We start from the raw sequence: 18,050 nt of genomic DNA on the forward strand, positions 1-18,050 counted from the left end.
GCACAGGGGCTTGCACTAACTAGGGGTGAACACACCTATGCATATGCACAATGTGGCACATGCACACATTCAGTGTGTGCCCCTTTACCCCCTAAGAGAGCACTGTATAGTTTGGTAAGAATTAGGTATCTTGGGCCCAATTCACTCACACAGCTGAGCTGTGCAGGGTGGCCAGCTTTAAACTACCTTTACAGTCCCCTGATCCTGGACACAGCTCAGCACTTGGCCTATGCCAAAGCAGCCCAAATGCTACTCTAATTTACACACTTGCTGCCAGTAATCTCAAGGGACTGTTCTGGGGAAGGTAAAAGGTGGTTCCAGCCTTTTCTCTTTCTCCCAAAAACACACCATCTGCTGGGAACTGAGATGGGACTGGCACAGGGCTGGATCTGACAGCTTTCCAGCTGCTGTTGCGTGGCCAGCGTGGCTCAGAATAGCTGGGATTCTGATTGCTCACCGTTGTATTTTGTAGAAACGTAGCACAAATTTCCAAAATGAAGATAAAACCACCTCTGCAGAGGCAGAATTAAAATGGCTGCTCTGTCTCTGAATTGCCACCGCATGCCAAGCAGGTCGTGTTGCTAACTAATTGCCCTGTAATAGTTCTGTCACAGAGCCAGGAAGGCTTCCCCCACACAAGTTACACAGACTGATTCACCTCTCACTTTCATAGGAATAAAGCAGGAGGGACACCAATGAAGGCAGAGTAGTTACACTAGGGTCAAACCAGCAGGTGACCCTGGCGGAGGCGGTCACACACCGATCTATACCTACCTAAGGTCTGGCAATGCAAAATCAGTAGAAATAAGCCCATACTAGCCAGGATGGCTGAAATGAATGATTAAAACATTAAAGGTTGTAATGTAACATTAGTTCTAGGCACTAGATCTCATTCAGGCTCAATGTCTAAAAGGTGTTGGAAGTTTATAGCCTTGCCTATTTCTGAGTTAGGAGCAGACATAAACAGGTTAGAAAGATGGTGTTTTCTTTCACTTGTTAAAAGCAGTTCTGTGTGCTGCCACTTTAAAAGCTCAAATTATCAGCTAAAAGATTTTCTCAGCCCGATGCCAAGCCAAAAAGAGAGCAACATGCAAAATTGTGGCCTTACAGGGCAAACGTTTCAGACCCTTAAACTGTGAGGTCACTAGCCAAGCCAGGGAGACTGGTGTGACGGTTAGCACAAGAACCTTGTGAATTGTGGATTCAGTGCCCTGCCATGTCCCAGACTTCCTGTGTGACCTCACCCACACCCTCCTGCGTGTCACTTAGAGGCAGATTCTCAAAGGTATGTGGATGCCTAACCCTTATTGATTTAAACACTTGTGTGCTTTGGGAAACTACATATTTTTATCAAATGGCTTTTCAAAGAAAGCTGAGTATGGGAAAGTACAGATTTTTCCCCCTGAAATTTCCTGTAATTAAAAAACCGAAACACTTGGTATCAAGGCCAGATCTCTGCTCACCCCTGAAAGAAAGGTCAGGTTGCATTTACCTTTGAAAATGATAGCTTGGGCCCATCTAATTCTTTAAGCCCTACTTTTCAAGTCTTTACTGATTTGTGGTGCCACAGCTCCTGGGTGTCCACCTTGAGCCTGACTTTCAGAGGTGCTGAACATCCCAGCTCCTAGTGAAGGCAAAGGGAGCATCAAATGCTCAGTGACTTTTAAAAACAGGTCCTAGGTGTTTCAAGCTGGGCACCCAAAATAGGTGGCCCGTATCATAACCTTAGTCCCAGATTTGGACCTTAGCGTCCAAAATATGGGGGTTAGCATGAAAACCTCCAAGCTTAGTTACCAGCTTGGACCTGGTACTTGCTGCCACCACCCAAAAAATTAGAGTGTTTTGGGGCACTCTGGTCCCCCTGAAAAACCTTCCCTGGGGACCCCAAGACCCAAATCCCTTGAGTCTCACAACAAAGGGAAATAATCCTTTTTCCCTTCCCCCCTCCAGGTGCTCCTGGAGAGATACACAGACACAAGCTATGTGAATCCAAACAAAGTGACTCCCCCTCTCCGTTCCCAGTCCTGGAAACAAAAAGCACTTTCCTCTTCACCCAGAGGGAATGCAAAATCAGGCTAGCAAATTCAACACACACAGATTTCCCCCTGATTTCTTCCTCCCACCAATTCCCTGGTGAGTACAGACTCAATTTCCCATGAAATTTCCCAGAAAAGAAAACTCCAACAGGTCTTAAAAGAAAGCTTTATATAAAAAAGAAAGGAAAAATACATACAAATGGTCTCTCTGTATTAAGGTGACAAAATACAGGGTCAATTGCTTAAAAGAATATTGAATAAACAGCCTTATTCAAAAAGAATACAAATCAAAGCACTCCAGCACTTATATTCATGCAAATACCAAAGAAAAGAAACCATATTAACTTACTATCTGATCTCTTTGTCCTTACACTTAGAAACAGAAGACTAGAAAGTAGAAACTACTTCTCCAAAGCTCAGAGAAAGCAGGCAGAGAGAAAACAAAGACCTTAGACACAAAATTCCCTCCACCCAAAGTTGAAAAAATCCAGTTTCCTGATTGGTCCTCTGGTCAGGTGCTTCAGGTGAAAGAGACATTAACCCTTAGCTATCTGTTTATGACACGCCCCCCAAATTGCAGGACAGTGGGGAAGCTCACTGGCGGCGATTTCCTTCTAGAACTTTAAAATAAACAGATTACTACAACACATGCACCATTACATATACTACTAAGTATATAACTAACAGACTTATACATTTTAAGAACACTTTTTAACTACTGAACATCCCAGCTCCTAGTGAAGGCAAAGGGAGCATCAAATGCTCAGTGACTTTTAAAAACAGGTCCTAGGTGTTTCAAGCTGGGCACCCAAAATAGGTGGCCCCCTTGTGAAATGGCAGCCTTCTGGTTTTGTGTCCCCCTCCAGCTGTCACATAGTTCTTTTGTTAGCATTATTTCGCTGGGGTTTGTTTCTGTAGCTGTCTTTCAGCAGCGCCATTAGTCATTCCTGGATGGGCCAGCAGCATCAAAGGGCACAAGTGATTATGGGATAAGAGTTTGTTCCCAGCCACAGTATGCTTTTTAGTCTTGATACAAGCCCTGGCTATAAATCCACCTCAGTCTGCAAGACACGGTTGTGTTGAACCCTTATGTTTACACTTGGCAGCACAGTCAATTCTGAGCCCTTTGGCTTATGTATTTAACTTTTCTTTAAATAAAGAGATAGAGCCATCCCAGGGAATATTTGCCAAGCAAATGGGACGCTGATAACATCAGATTCTTTTTTACTTTCCAGCTCTTGCTTTGCTTCCTGTTCTGCCAAAAATCCCCAGGAAACTCAGGCAGAGCATCTGGAGGAGGGTTGGCAGGGAGAGGGAAGAGGGTCATTAATTCTACGGCTAGAATGACCAGATGTCCAGATTTTATAGGGACAGTCCTAATATTTGGGGCTTTGTCTTATATAGGCACCTATTACCTCCACCCCATGTCCTGATTTTTCACACTTGCTGTCTGGTCATCATATCTATGGCACCTCCTGCAACCGCAGGAAACAGCTTGTGATGGGACCTACGCCTGCTCTGTGCATGGAGCCAAGCTAAGGGGCTGGATCTGGGCAGCAAGGCCTGGCTCATTATTCCTATGGTGATGAAGAACAGACTGCACCTGAGGCTACTCCCACAGTGAGAATACAAGTTCATATCAAAACTGCTGTGCCCATTGGTGGCCATCTAGAGTAGTTTGCTGGTCCCCATTACCATCATGTCTGAGACCCTCACAATCTTTAACACAGTTACCCTCACTAGATCCCCGAGATGCAGGGCTGGGCTATTCTTTCTATTTTACAGCTGAGCAAATAAAGGTCACACAGGGTGCAGATATTCTCCAGCTTGCACCCCATGCCCTGGCGAATCCTCCCTCGCTGAGTACGCCACATTCCCGGTACTAGCCAGAGGTGGACCTGAATGTCCATTGCTCCCCTCACTTGCCCTGGCATAAATCAAGAGACCTCCAGTCAGTCCTTTCATCCAGCCAGAAACTAGTGCAGCTGAGACAAGAATTAAGTCCATATTGCAGGAAACAGTAAATAAAAAATATCCTTTAAATGGCAGAAAAAGCTATTTTCCGTGCACCGTATTTGACTTGTCCGAGCCATTGCATGAATCGAGTGAGCTGAACTTGGGGCGCTCGCTGGCAAGCCGTGCTGCATCCTGCAGGGCCGACGCTGTCACACACCATGGGAATAAGCTGCTTGCGGCTGGAAAAATGTGCATCTGGAGTCACTCACACTTTGCTGGAGTGAAGATTTCAGGGCACATAATTCAATTGCCCACATCAAAGCAAGTGCAGTTCCCTGAGGGGGTCAGGGGGTGGGGGCTAGTGTGCTAACTGCAGTTAAGAAGCACTCACTTTGTTACACTGCCCGCACATCTGAACTCACATCCACTTTGAGTTATCCTGGAGGGCTCTGACTACAGTGGGCTCAGCCATGTGCTCCAGGGTGGACGCTTTGACTTCCCATCAGGACCAAAATAATCTCAGGCTCATTCACTTTGATTGCTTTAGTCCTTGCTGAAGCTGCCTTCCTGCCTGCAGGTGCCACAGTGCTAGAAGCAGTGGGGCCCAAGGGGACTTTGCTCCCTAGCCATGTTGCAACAACTGGGGAGTGAATCCATCTTCCTTTGCTGATCCCGCCAAGAGGAAAAGCCCCTCCCACTCCGCTATGGGGATGGAGCAGCTGGCTGCATCTGCCACAGCATGTTGGTGACACGGATTAGCACGTAGTTCTGCGGAGGTAGTACCTGCAGGCACAGATCAGGAGAGCTTAGCGCTGACAGGCTCTCCAGCATGACATGGGAGCACCCCCCACCACTAGCTCTCCGCTAGTTAGGAAAAGTACTGCCCCGTTTCCTGACATGCTAGAGCAGGGGTAGGCAACCTATGGCACGGGTGCCGAAGGCAGCACGTGAGCTGATTTTCAGCGGCACTCACACTGCCTGGGTCCTGGCCACCAGTCCGGGGGGCTCTGCATTTTAATTTAATTTTAAATGAAGCTTCTTAAACATTTTAAAAACTTTATTTACTTTACATACAACAATAGTTTAGTTATATATTACAGACTTATAGAAAGAGCCCTTCTAAAACGTTAACATGTATTACTGGCAGCAAAACCTTAAATCAGAGTGAATAAATGAAGACTTGGCACAACACTGCTGAAAGGTTGCCGACCCCTGGGCTAGAGGAACACATTCACACCCAATTTATGCACCAGGATTGCCCATGCAAATGGAATCATAGAACCACAGCAATGCAGGGCAGGAAGGCACAGCGAGAAGTCATCTGCATTTAGGGTGACCAGATGTCCCGTTTTTAAAGAGACAGTCCTGTTCTTCGGACTTTTTTTTATATAGATGCCTATTACCCCCACTCCCTGTCCCTTTTTTTTCACAGTTACTATCTGGTCACCTTATGCGCTGTGGCAGAACCAAGAAAACCTAGACCAGCCCTGACAGGTGTTTACCCAACCTGTCCTTAAAAGCTTCCAATGATGGGGCTTCCATGACCTCCCTTGGAAGCCTGTTCCAGAGCTTAACTACCATTAGTATTGGAAATTTTTATCTAATATCTAACCTGAATGGCCCTTGCTGCAGATTAAGCCCATTTCTGCATGTCCCACCTTCAGTGGATATGGAGAACCGCTGATCACCATCCTCTTAAGACAGCCCTTAGCGTATGTGAAGACTATCAGGTCCCCCCTCCCCCTAGTCTTCTTTTCTCAAGAGGAAACACAGCCAGGGTTTGTTTGTTTGTTTGTTTGTTTGTTTGTTTGTTTGTTTGTTAAGCTTTCCTCACAGGTCAGGTTTTTCAAAACCTTTTATCATTTTTGGCTGCTCTTCTCTGGCCTCTCTCCAATTTCTCCACATCATGTCTAAATCGTGGTGCCCAGAACTGGACACAGGACTCAGCTGGAGCACAACCAGAGCCAAGCAGGAAGTCTGTAGCTGTGCATTTGATTTTTTTCCTTCTTAAGTGAAGTACTTTGCACTTGTCTTTATTGAATTTCATCCTGCTGAATTCAGATCAGTTCGCCAAGGTCATTTTTGAATTTTAAACCTGGCCTCCAAAGTGCTTGCAGCTCCTCCCAGCTTGGTGTCAGCTGCCACTATATGCTCCATTCCATTAGCCAAGTCATTAATGAAAATATAGGCCATGATGTGCAGGTGTACAAATTTGCCAAACTTTGGGTACGCGGCTACTGTGGCTGTGCACCTAAAATGTCCGAAAAATCCATCCCTTTCAGTACGATTGTGCTCACGGATACACACTCACATGCATTTGTTATGACCTTCTGGTCCCTGGTCCTGCAGCCCCGGCCTCTTCCACAGAACGCTTCTTTCCAGCCTGCCTGAGACTTCATTTCATGTCTGGGGTGACAGATAGGTTTCCCATTCCTCTGCATCTGGGTTCCAGCATTTAGGGCTGGCTCCAAGCCCACTGAAGTCAGTGGATTGGTGCCCATTTGGCTTTGGATTGGTCCCTTACTAAATGTCTTGCTGGGCCACCCTCAGAAGCTGCTCTATATCTGAAACTGAGGTGGAGAAGCACAAGTCACCTTCACAGTACCATGTGCTGACAAAGGGCCAGCTTGCAACTGCTAGGCCACGACCCATGCTAGGGATGACATGGAGAGCTAGAGCTGGCCGCTAGGGCCAGTCCATCCTTGGGTTCCCCACTGCACAAGGGAGCATGATCATTGTTCTTCCTCTTAAAAAGAAGCAGCATGTAGCTCCTCCACCCTTGTATCCGGGCAGGTGGAAGGGGGTTGGGCCTATGGCCCTAACACTGGCCTTTGGGATGGTTATGCACAGGGACCCTGACAGGCAGTAGCCTGCTCATTCAGCACAGGCCTAGCAATCGTGGCTGGCCCACATGAGGGTCCTATTTCCTTCCTCTTGCATGCCCCTCGGGCCTTTACTGTGTCTGCCAAGAGGCTTGTTGAACTGTAGCAGCTGCTGCCCTATGTGACAATATAATGGGCTGTAAGGAATGTGGGGACCCCAGAGCCGCTGTCCCATGAGAACCCCTTCCCCACCACCCCAGAAGAACCTGTCTGTGCCATTAACAGCTGTGCCCAGTGCAAGGGCTCAAAATCATAGCATCATAGAATATCAGGGTTGGAAGAGACCTCAGGAGGTCATCTAGTCCAACCTCCTGCTCAAAGCTGGACCAATACCAACTAAATCATCGCAGCCAAGGCTTTGTCAAGCCGGGCTTTAAAAACCTCTAAGGATAGAGATTCCACCACCTCCCTAGCTAACCCATTCCAGTGCTTCACCACTCTCCTAGTGAAATAGTGTTTCCTAATATCCAACCTAGACCTCCCCCACTGCAACTTGCTTCCTGGTCTGTCATCTGCCACCACTGAGAACAGCCTTATTCCATCCTCTTTGGACCCCCCCCACTTCAGGTAGTTGAAAGTAGCTATCAAATCCCTCCTCATTCTTCTCGTTTGCAGACTAAACAAGCCCAGTTCCCTCAGCCTCTCCTCATAAGTCATGTGACCCAGCCACCTAATCATTTTCACTAATCATGAAGGTGACGACTATGTCTCCGATTGTCAGTCACTTTTCTGAGGCAAAACTGCCACTGGGAGGGACAGATGCCAAGGACTCCCCCCAGTCACTGTGTTTCTGGGTGCTTTGAGCCTAGCGTCCAGTATGTCAGTAGCAGTACCAAGAAATGCTTTGCCCTGCTACAGTTGCTTCCACAGGAGAGTTTCAGAGCACACTGCAGCCATGGTCGCTGAAACTGCCCACAGCCCTCTTGGACCTCATATGAAATCACAGTGCAGAAACGTCAACTGATTTGTCTCCCTAAGTCACACAGCAAATCTGTGGCAGAGCCAGGCCTAGACCCAGAAACACTCAATCCCCAGCCCTATGTAGCTAATGCTCTACATGCTCTTTAACAAACCTGTAGGAGGCAGTGACTGTCCATATTCTGCTCAGGATACATCTACACAGCTAATCTTTTCAGCTCAGGCGGATGGACGTTCCTGCTCTACTTTCGTTTGCTAGCAAGGTAGCCTCAGCGGTGCAGGTGATGAGTGGCTATGCCTCAAGTTTGTATTGTCTCGGATGGGCTCATACTTAGTTGTCTGCTCCCCCTCCACCCCAAGGCTACACTGCTAGGTTTAGCGTGCTCACTAGAGCAAAGCTAGAGCATGTATATACAGGGCAAATGTAGACACACTCCCTGGTTACACCCCAGGCAGGCCCTTGAGTTCAAGGAATAGGGGCCTTGGTGAGATTTACGGGGGGGACAGAATCTGATCCAAAGGCTTTCGGAGGCTGATGTTGAAATGGACTGCTGGGGAGGGGGCAATCCTGACCCCGTTTGCACTCCTTCTTTGGGAGTCATTCAGGTCCAGAACCTCAAACTATCAGGCCCCTGCATATCTTTGAGATGCTGTGCCTCAGTCATGGACACCAGGGGGCGCTTTTGCTTTCATTCTCTGGTGCTGGCTAATCAGTTGCAAAAACAATCCAGGGTTTAGAAGGAGAAAAATCCACCAGGATTATGGTCTGTTACAAAGCGCGCGAGGTGTTAAGACCACTGCATAGCTTCCCATAAAGACTGGCCATAGGCTGCTTGTCAGCCAGCAAACAAGTCTGGGAGTTGACTTTTCATACTGGCACCTTCCCATTGGCCCCTTCAGCAGTGGCAGAATGTCAGCTGTCTTTTAAAAAGAAAAAAAACGAAAAAAAAAAATTTGAAATGAAAGGCCAACATTTTCAAAAGTGGCCTCTGATTTTGCATTCCTCCTTTTCTAATGTGTCCATCCTAAGATGCCCTGGGCCTGATTTCCAGTAGTTCACCTGCAGCTCCATCTCTCAGCCACTCTGAGACTCCTGCCCCAAAAGGTGTCAGTTTGGCCACACAAAAATGGAAGCCTCCCAAATATTACTGCCCACATTTGAAAAATTGGAGTCATGTTTCTAAGCCTTACAGTTGCAAAGGAAACTTTCCAAATGTGCCTTGATGCAGTGCTGTCTCACTCGGTCTGCAAATACAGAATGCAACAATAGCTCTGAGAAAAGCATGGACTGACCATCCCCTTCCATTCACCTCAATGAGGTGTTAACTCTGAAGCATAATGGTGGAAGTTGAAATGTCTCTTTCAGCTAGTTTGATACTGAGAATTTTAGCTCCAACATCCAGCTACACTGGGATGTAAGTGGCATTTAGGACTGTGGATGAAGCTTCAGACTGTGGGGGGAGTTTGGGATTGTGTAACACTATTCTTCCCACCACCAATCTGATCACTGATTAAGATTAATGCTGGAAACATGTTAATTATTTCTTATTTTATTTATAATATAAAAAATGTTCAAGTGTTAAACATTCAAGAGTTCAGACATTCAGACAATCCAGAGCAAATGTTTACAATCATCTTATGACTAATTAGCAGAGTTTCCATCTGACCCCATTGTGGGTGAGGAATAGAGAGGGTTTTAGTTACTTTATTGCTAAAAGTTAAATGAAATACACTGTCTATTGTTGTATTATCTTCTCAGTCACAGCTTCACCATGCATCCAATCTACAGTATCTGAAATGCAAAGGACATGCAGAAGTGAAAATATAAAAAGAAATAAGTCAGGCTACAATGTAAACAGGGTTGCTTCAGTGAACTGAAAGGAGGGGCACTTTCACATGTGAATGTTCCGCTGCTTGGAAACACAGCACTGTCTCTTTGAGCCACGGGTCCAGGGGCCAGGGCTGCCCCAAACATGATGTCCATCTTTGATAGCAAGTTATTATGTTAACACTGGCACATTACAATAACAACTTTCTTTACAATATATGGCACATGGATACAGAAGAATCCACTGAATGGCTTTCCTGCTATATTGCCCGCCTGTTTCACTGGCCAGGGGCAGGGTCCTGGGGATGCATTGTAGTGACTTTAAACAGGGATCAATTGCATATGGAGCACACTCAACACTATCTATAGTGCACAGCAACTAGCAGGGCTATACTGGTGGTCGTGCTGTCACTAACTTCTCCATGTCCTTTGCTCTACTCTTCCGTACTATCATGGCCAATATGTAACTCTGTCTAAGCATCACATTGTTTCTTGCAATACTGTACTGCCATCTTTTAAAACAATTGACCAGTCGAGAGTGCTTGTCTGTAACTGCTGCAGTGGGCTGTTTCCCTTCCCATCAGGGTCTGCACCAATAAAGTGGATTCAACCATATATAAATACATAATATTTTACCACATCCATGTAAACGTTTTATTCATTTGACTACAACTTCACAAAACAGTGCCAAAATGAGTGAGTTTTACTTGGGACCCCACAAGTAACACGGTCAACAAATATATTGTAAGGGTTGTTGCTACTGTATGCTTTTTTCCCCTCTTCCTACCTTTGTTGCAAAAAAAAACCCATTATTTCTACATTCTGGTATGTAATTTTCCCATCCTGAAATAAGCAAAACTACAACTATTTGAGTGGGCAAGATGGATTCCCCTTAGGAGGTATTTATGAAAACATACATACACGTCATTTGTGTGTGTTATAACAATGTTTTAAAGAACGAGATAATAAACATCCAGAGATGGGGCAAAGTGGAGGGTGCTGTTTTTTCAAATGGGAAAGTGCCCTTAACATGGTAAGTTGTCTTGAATTAAAACCTATGATCTTAAGAATGCTACTGAAACGTAATCCTCAGCATGGACTCTGGCATTAGCATACAGCAAAAAAAGGCACCATGATTTTCTTTTTTCTATTTTTAAGTTGTCAAAAATTGGCCCATCTTTTTTTATTATTTATTTATTTTGTTTTGTTTGTGTTTTTTTCTCTCGGAAGCTGTAAGTCAAGATGTTACATATAAATAGAGATTCCCTATAAAAAAGTCTTTGCTGTTAGCTATTATAAGACAACTTTGCTAAAATGAAAATAAAACATTTGATTTGTTATATTTTTTCCTCTTTTATACAAAATAAAAATATCTTTCCTCCTTTTTGATACAGGTGTGTTTGTGGGTGCGTGAGTTTGTGTGGCTTCTAAGAGGAGCCGAGTCCTGTTTGGGTCTTGTGTGTGTCGATCTGCTTTGCCCGCTTTCCAACTGTGCACTTTGTCTCTCGAAGGAATAGTAAGTCCTGCTGTCTCCCGGCCGATACAGCGGCGGCGAATCTGTGTTCATTGCCTCAGTGTTTTCAATGCTTAAGAATGGGGTGCTCTCCGCCATGAGCTCCTCATCCGACTCACTATATGAAGCACTGCTTCCTGAGAAGGAGTCTCTGACCGTCCGGGCTCTGTGTGAGACCTGCCCGTTGAGTTTAGATCTTTTCCACCGCCTGTTGTTGCTAGCTGTTTTCTTTGGTTGTTCTAGTGCTGGGATGTACTCTTGTGTTGTTTCATACTCATCATCCTCCGTGATGCAGAAGGGGCTCGAAGGCAGGCTCCCCATGCTCTCATTCAAGTAGCTCTTCCTTTGGTAGTAACTGTCATATCTCTGCATATCCTGGAAGGGCACCTGATAGCGTCGCAGTAAAGGCTGCTGCTCTTCCACTCGGAAGCTAACGGGTGCCGCAGGTGGAAGGGACACCGCGTGAGCAGAATTGGGGGAGGTGATCTCGAAGGTAGGTACCTGTGCAGCGAGTGAGTAATGGAAGTCAACAGGAGACAGACGTGCTGGTGTTGTCAGAGCAGACACATACCTGAAAAGAGAAACAACTACATTAGGATCCTGATTGACAAGAGCTTTCCAGGTATTATTCTTCTCATTTGAATACCTGACCCTGAGGTCCAAACTACCAGAGTCAAATAGCTAACACAACCACACCCTTGCATAGTAATTGACACACCCATACCCCACACATGGTAACTGACACACCTGAGACTTCACACAGTAACTGACACACCCGCGCCCTCACAGGGTAACTGATGCACCCACGTCCACACATAGTAACTGATGCACCCATGCCCCTCACATAATAACTGACACAACTGCACCCTCACAGGGTATCTGATGCACCCACATCCTCACACAGTAACTGATGCACCCATGCCTCTCACACAGTAACGGACACACCTGCGCCCTCACAGGGTATCTGATGCACCCACATCCTCACACAGTAACTGATGCACCCACACCCCTCACACTGTAACTGACACACCTGCACCCTCACACAGTAACTGACACACGCACGCCCTCACATGGTAACTGATGCAGACACACTCCTCACACTGTAACTGACACACTTGCGCCCTCACATGATAACTGATGCACCCACATCCACAGTAACTGACACACCCGCATCCTCACATAGTAACTGATGCACACACACTCCTCACACTGTAACTGATACACCCGCGCCCTCACAGAGTAACTGACACACTTGTGCCCTCACATGATAACTGATGCACCCACACCCACAGAGTAACTGACACACCCACGCCCTCACACAGTAACTGACACACTCGCGCCCTCACATGGTAACTGATGCACCCATGTCCACACATAGTAACTGACACACCCGCACCCTCACATGGTAACTGATGCACCCACACCCCTCACACAGTAACTGACAGACTCGCACCCTCATGCTTTAAATTTCGCCGAGAAGAACCAAGTCCCAAGTCATTTTACAGACTGTAAGGCCTATTTCCAAAAGTGGTTACCCTATTACAGGCCATACAAGCCCTCCATTTGGACACCTGAAGTCACGCATTAGCCCAATGGGCATGTGAGTGCATATTTGTTCAGAATGGGGGTTTACACCTTCCTCTGTATTACCTGGTGCTGGCCACTGTTGCTCACAGGACAATAGACCCATTGTGCTGTTGGTCCCATCTGGTACAGTGAGCCCTATGGTCTTATGCCAGCATCTTGTGCAGCAGCTTGAGTTACCTGCATGTGAAAACTGGATGCTCTGAGTGTCTGTACTGGGGTGAAGCTAACACAGGGGTTATGACATCCACCAATGAAATCTAGCCACCTCCAAGGTAAGATGCACCATCCATCTCGCAATGCCAGACACACTGCACGACAGTTTAGGAAGCAAAGGATAACATCCAGTTGAAGCAACAGTGAGAATTTAGATAGGTAAATTTAATTAACAAAGGTGAAATTTGCCCACAACACTGGAGCGCAAAACCCTCCTCTTGCAAAAAGCGCCATGGGAAATTTAGGACCAGAAGCAATTAGAATGTTACTTTTAAGGCTCCTCCAAAAGATACCTCCTCCAGCAAAACTGCAGCTTCTAACCCATGCTGAAGGGCTGGACCATTCAAGAGCCAAAGAGAAGAGTGCCTCTGTTACCAACACAACACGATGCAATGCAATGGGGGGTACTCAGCACCTTGGACGATCAAGCTCAACATTTGTGAACATCCTGGGTGCATTGCAAGGTCCTCAGAACAGTGGCTTGAGGAGCTGGCTAGGAGAGGATGAGGTGGGTGGGCGGGGATTATTCTTTGATCTCCCTCCAAGCAGTGGCTGATTTGGGAAGTTATATTAGATTTTGTGCTTGGCCTTTGAGCTATATGGAAAGGGCCATTTTATAGACAGAATATAAAAGTGGTAAGTAAATGGCCCTAATATGATGGTACATTTTGGTGACACAGAGCTGGTGCATAAATGGCCCAGGATGACTATACATTCAGGTGACACAGAGTTGTATGTAAATGTCCCAAGATGACTGTACATTCAGGTGACACAGAGTTGGTATGTAAATGGCCCAGGATGAATGTACATTTGGGTGACCCAGAATTGGTATGTAAATGGCCCAGGATGACCGTACATTCAGGTGACACAGAGTTGGTAAGTAAATGGCCCAGGATGACTGTAAATTTGGGTGACACAGAGTTGGTATGTAAATGGCCCAGGATGACTGTACATTCAGGTGACACAGAGTTGGTATGTAAATGGCACAGGATGACTGTACATTCAGGTGACGCAGAGTTTGGTATGTAAATGGCACAGGATGACTGTACATTCAGGTGATGCAGAGTTGGTATGTAAATGGCCCAGGATGACTACATTCAGGTGACACAGAGTTGATATGTAATGGCCCAGGCTGACTGTAAATTTGGGTGACACAGAGCTGGTACCAGTAAATGGCCCGGGATGACTGTAAGTTTGGGTGACACAGAATAGAGCAGTGTTTGTTTGCTTGTTTATAGCACAACTCAAAGACAGTAAGTTCTCCTGAGGTGCATAGGGTTGTAGCTTTTTGATGCTCACACAGCTCCTTTAAATGACATGCACAAAAGAGGTGCATGCTGGGTCTGTCCTGCAACCCTTTCACCAGTGTGACACCACGGAACTCACTGGAGGTACAGTGAAGCAGGGGGGTTGGAGCATAAGCCAGACATCACAGAGAGGAGGGACACTAGTTCACAGAGTAACAAACTGGTACAGAGGAGATGGGACCCCACCAGGAGCCTCTCTCTTCTCCCTGGGTTTTTTCCTGCACTCCTGCTCTTAGATGAGAAAGCCCTGGACGGCTGGCTTGGAAAAGACCCCTAGAGACATACAATGCTAATGTCTAGCATTTCACCCCATGTATTTGCCTCATTAAGCAGTTACATCCATTGCCCGATCACCCTCCTGGATGAGTGCACAGAGAAGAGGAAAGGGCAGCATGCCCTCCCTGACACTTGTGCCCTTGCCCAGGGACAATCACAGTCCATAAACCCTGGACTATGCCAATCTAGTGCTGCCAGAAGAATCAGCCTCTCTGGCACACCTAGTGCCCAGACACACTGATGTCTCCCTGCTTCAAAGGGTGCAGAGCTGCCCCCTCCCTGTGCTGTAGGAGGCAATGTCTCAGAGAGCTCGCACCAGGACAGGTCGCCTCCACTATCTATGCTCCCTGTACAGCCACAGCCTGGCCCTTTATATTCACATGATCCACTTTGGGGCCTTCTCCATCGAAACTGATGGGCTTTGGATCAGGCCCTTAGTTCCAGACCTGTCCTCTGGCTCCCCCCCTTCCGCTGTGCCAGGGCAATCACTTTCCTGCTTTACCAACACATATGTTTTGGTGCAACATTCCTGGTATCTGCCCTTCCACCAGCACCATCCCAGGCTTTCGTCCTCTGTCAAACCTTCGAGTGCCTTTCTCTGCCCTCCCTCTAGCTCTGCAATGGCTTTTCTCTAACACAGGGTCCCAAAAGTGCACTCGATATCCTCAGCACACTCACACCATGGCTGTATAAAACACTCTTATTACCTGGCTTAGGAGAGATCCCTCTATTTATAGACACGCACTCAGGATTTCATTTGCTCTGTTAGCAAGAGCATTAGAGCGTGAGCTCATCTCCAATAACCTCCACTCTAACCTGCGGGGCTCTCTGACCGCACGGCTGCTTTCTAAGGCAGCAGCCTCCTGTTTCTATTTGGGCTGATTATAGGATCTCCCTCGGTGCCTCACCTCGCATTCAGCTATCCTAAATCTCATCGAATTTAGAGCTGCCTGGCTCTTCCAGCCTGCCACATCACTCGTGCTGCTTGGAGAGCTCCTCTGCTGCTTATTAGCCCTCCAAGCTTGGGGCTGGCTGCACAGATGATGACCAAACCCTGTTGGGATGGGCTGAGAGGATGAAAGGTGATGCCCTCCTCACCTAGCAATGGGGACCATCTCACTCCCTGCGAGCGCCCAGGTGGGTGCTAGCTGGCCACAAGTGGGCACGGTGGAGGGGCATGGTTCTGTCCCCCTCCATGGCCACCACCACACCTGTTAGCTGAACACAGAGGAGAGTGCATATTGTGGCTCTCCCGCAGGTTGGTGAAGCCACAGCTCTGGTGTATGCCCCCAAAAAAGCCCCCCGGGAGAAATGGGGGCTGAGTCCTGCTGAGCCCTTGCTTCTGGGCTGCTCCTGTGCAGAATCTAGCACTGACTCAGGGGGAGCTCATGTCCTGCCCCGATCATTCCACAGGGACTACAGTGAATGTTTAGTGGCACAGACCTGGAGCCTGGCTCCTGTTGATGCTTCCCCTGTTCTGAGGGTGCCTTATTTGCTCGTAGTGCCTACAGCCTGCCAGCCAGTCTTGGCCCTCGCTGGCATTCCTCTCTACATTCTAGGGTGTGGGGGCTGTAATAACAGCTTTAGAGATATCAAGGTAAATGTCAGCTGCTGTGCTGCCTTGGGCCACAGCATCTATAGTTCTACAGGGGGGCTCTGATCACCTGAATGATCTGTGCCATGGTAGCCGGTAGCTAGCACAGCTGGGCAAATAACAATTCTTCAGGTCAGTGGCCAGCCAAAAAATGGGAGAAAAAAATCAGCAAACCGAAAAAGTAAAAAAAAAAAAAAAAAAAAAAAAAAAATCCAGCTTTGGGTCAAATGAAAGGTTTTGTTGGTTTCTGAGGGTTTTCTTAGATTTTTTAACTTCTTTTGTGAATTAAATTGAAGTAAAATTCACAAAGAAAGTTGAAACGTTTTGATTTTTTCAGAATTTTTTTTTGTTTGACTGAAACAATTCCGTGAATTTGAAAACATTTTGGTCAACCTGCATCTGCATTTTTCAGTGAAAAAGGAATGTTGTCTGAAAATTTCCCCCACTGTAGTTGCTAGGTTCCCTTTCCCAGCAGTTTCATTTGGATACTGAACCTCCTCGCCTTCGCTAGGATCTGCACTGGAACACCCAGCTGTGCGGTCACTGGGTTTGCTTCACATTTGCCCTTGTCCAATTCTAATAGGTTCTGCAGTTTCCTCTGTGGGATGAAAACTCGTGAGGACATCAGGGAAGAGTCTCTCCACACATTCCATTTCCTTCACCAGCTCCTTAATGATACTTAGCAGGAGAGATCAAGATCCTCTGCCTTCAGGGTCTGAGGGAGAGCAGAAGTCAGAATCCAGGCAGGTAGGGAGAGGTGGTAAAACCCAGAAAGCCAGTGGAGGAGGGTGGTGGAGCTTACATGGTAGGCAGAGAGACAATTCCATCTCAAGGAGTTTATTTCCAGGCTGGGAGACAGTTGGTGCGGGTGGGCAGATGGAAAGGAGTCATAGAGCTAGAGATAAAGAGCAGGGGAGGAGGACAAGAGATGGGAAGCAATGGGGCGGAGGGTTTGGAGGCAGAGTCACAGTCAGGCCTGGGAAGCCCAGAGTGCCATGAAGAAGGAAAGGGTAGAGTAGAGGTGGAAGGGTCAGTGGCAGGGGAGAGTTCTTATGGGCGGTTGGGAAATACTGGCAAGCTGCTGGGCAGAGAAGCGGGCAGAGGAGGGTGAGATGTCCAGAGGGAGCAGGAGGAGGAAAAGAGATGCCACACTTTGGAAGCACTAAAAAGAACTGACATGGAGGAGCTCAGTGCAGGCCTAGGACATTGCCCAAGGGCACTCAGCAGCGTGGCTGCAGGCACAGAAGCAGCAGATGCAGAGGGAAGAGATTAAAGGGCAGACAGAGCATCAGAAGAGGGAGGCACAGGAATCAAGAGAGGAGTTGTGAGAAATGAAAGGGTTGATAGAATCAACTGAAAGGAGAGAAGGCGGGGTGTGTGTGTGTGTGTGTGTGTGTGGTGGGGGGGGGGGAAGGGACGAGGAGGCTGAGACCAGCAGCGAGGTCAGCCTAGAGATTGTGAAAGGAGCGATGGGGCCGAAGGGAGGGAGACGTGCTGAAATACAGCAGGTGGGGATTGTGGAGAGAGCTCTGAGACAGAGATCAGAGCTTCAGGAAAGAGGCAATGGAATCGGGTCAGTTACCTCATAAAGGTGCAGACATCTGGGATAAGTAGAGGGGATAGAGGAGAAAGAAAGAGACCCACGCACTGAATCCAGACGAAGCCTTAGAACAATGACTCAGATTTTCCCCAATGCTATACAGGGCCGGCTCCAGGGATTTTGCTGCCCCAAGCAGCAAAAAAAAAAAAAAAAAAAAAAAAGCTGCCATCACGATCTGCGGCTCTACTGCCCCCACTTCAATCTTCAGCAGCAGGTCCTTTGCTCTGAGAGGGAGTGAGGGACCCGTCGCCGAATTGCTGCTGAAGAGCTGGATGTGCCACCTCTCCGTTGGCCGCCCAAGCACCTGCTTTCGTGTGTTGCCTGGAGCCGACTCTGGTCC

General features: G+C 47.3%; 1 protein-coding gene across 4 annotated transcripts in view; it reads right to left on the reverse strand.

Moving 5' to 3' along the window:
• Positions 1–9,388: 9,388 nt before the first annotated feature.
• NRG2 (neuregulin 2) overlaps positions 9,389–18,050 on the reverse strand; it is a 319,504-nt gene continuing 310,842 nt past the window's right edge. For all 4 annotated transcript variants that reach the window (XM_050962620.1, XM_050962619.1, XM_050962617.1 and 1 more), the window contains one exon: positions 9,389–11,704. In XM_050962620.1, coding sequence (XP_050818577.1) covers positions 10,975–11,704 — 730 coding nt within the window. In that variant the 3' untranslated portion in view covers positions 9,389–10,974. The remainder of the gene's footprint in view (positions 11,705–18,050) is intronic.

Source organism: Gopherus flavomarginatus, chromosome 7, assembly GCF_025201925.1.
Source record: "Gopherus flavomarginatus isolate rGopFla2 chromosome 7, rGopFla2.mat.asm, whole genome shotgun sequence".
Lineage (NCBI taxonomy): Eukaryota > Metazoa > Chordata > Testudines > Testudinidae > Gopherus > Gopherus flavomarginatus.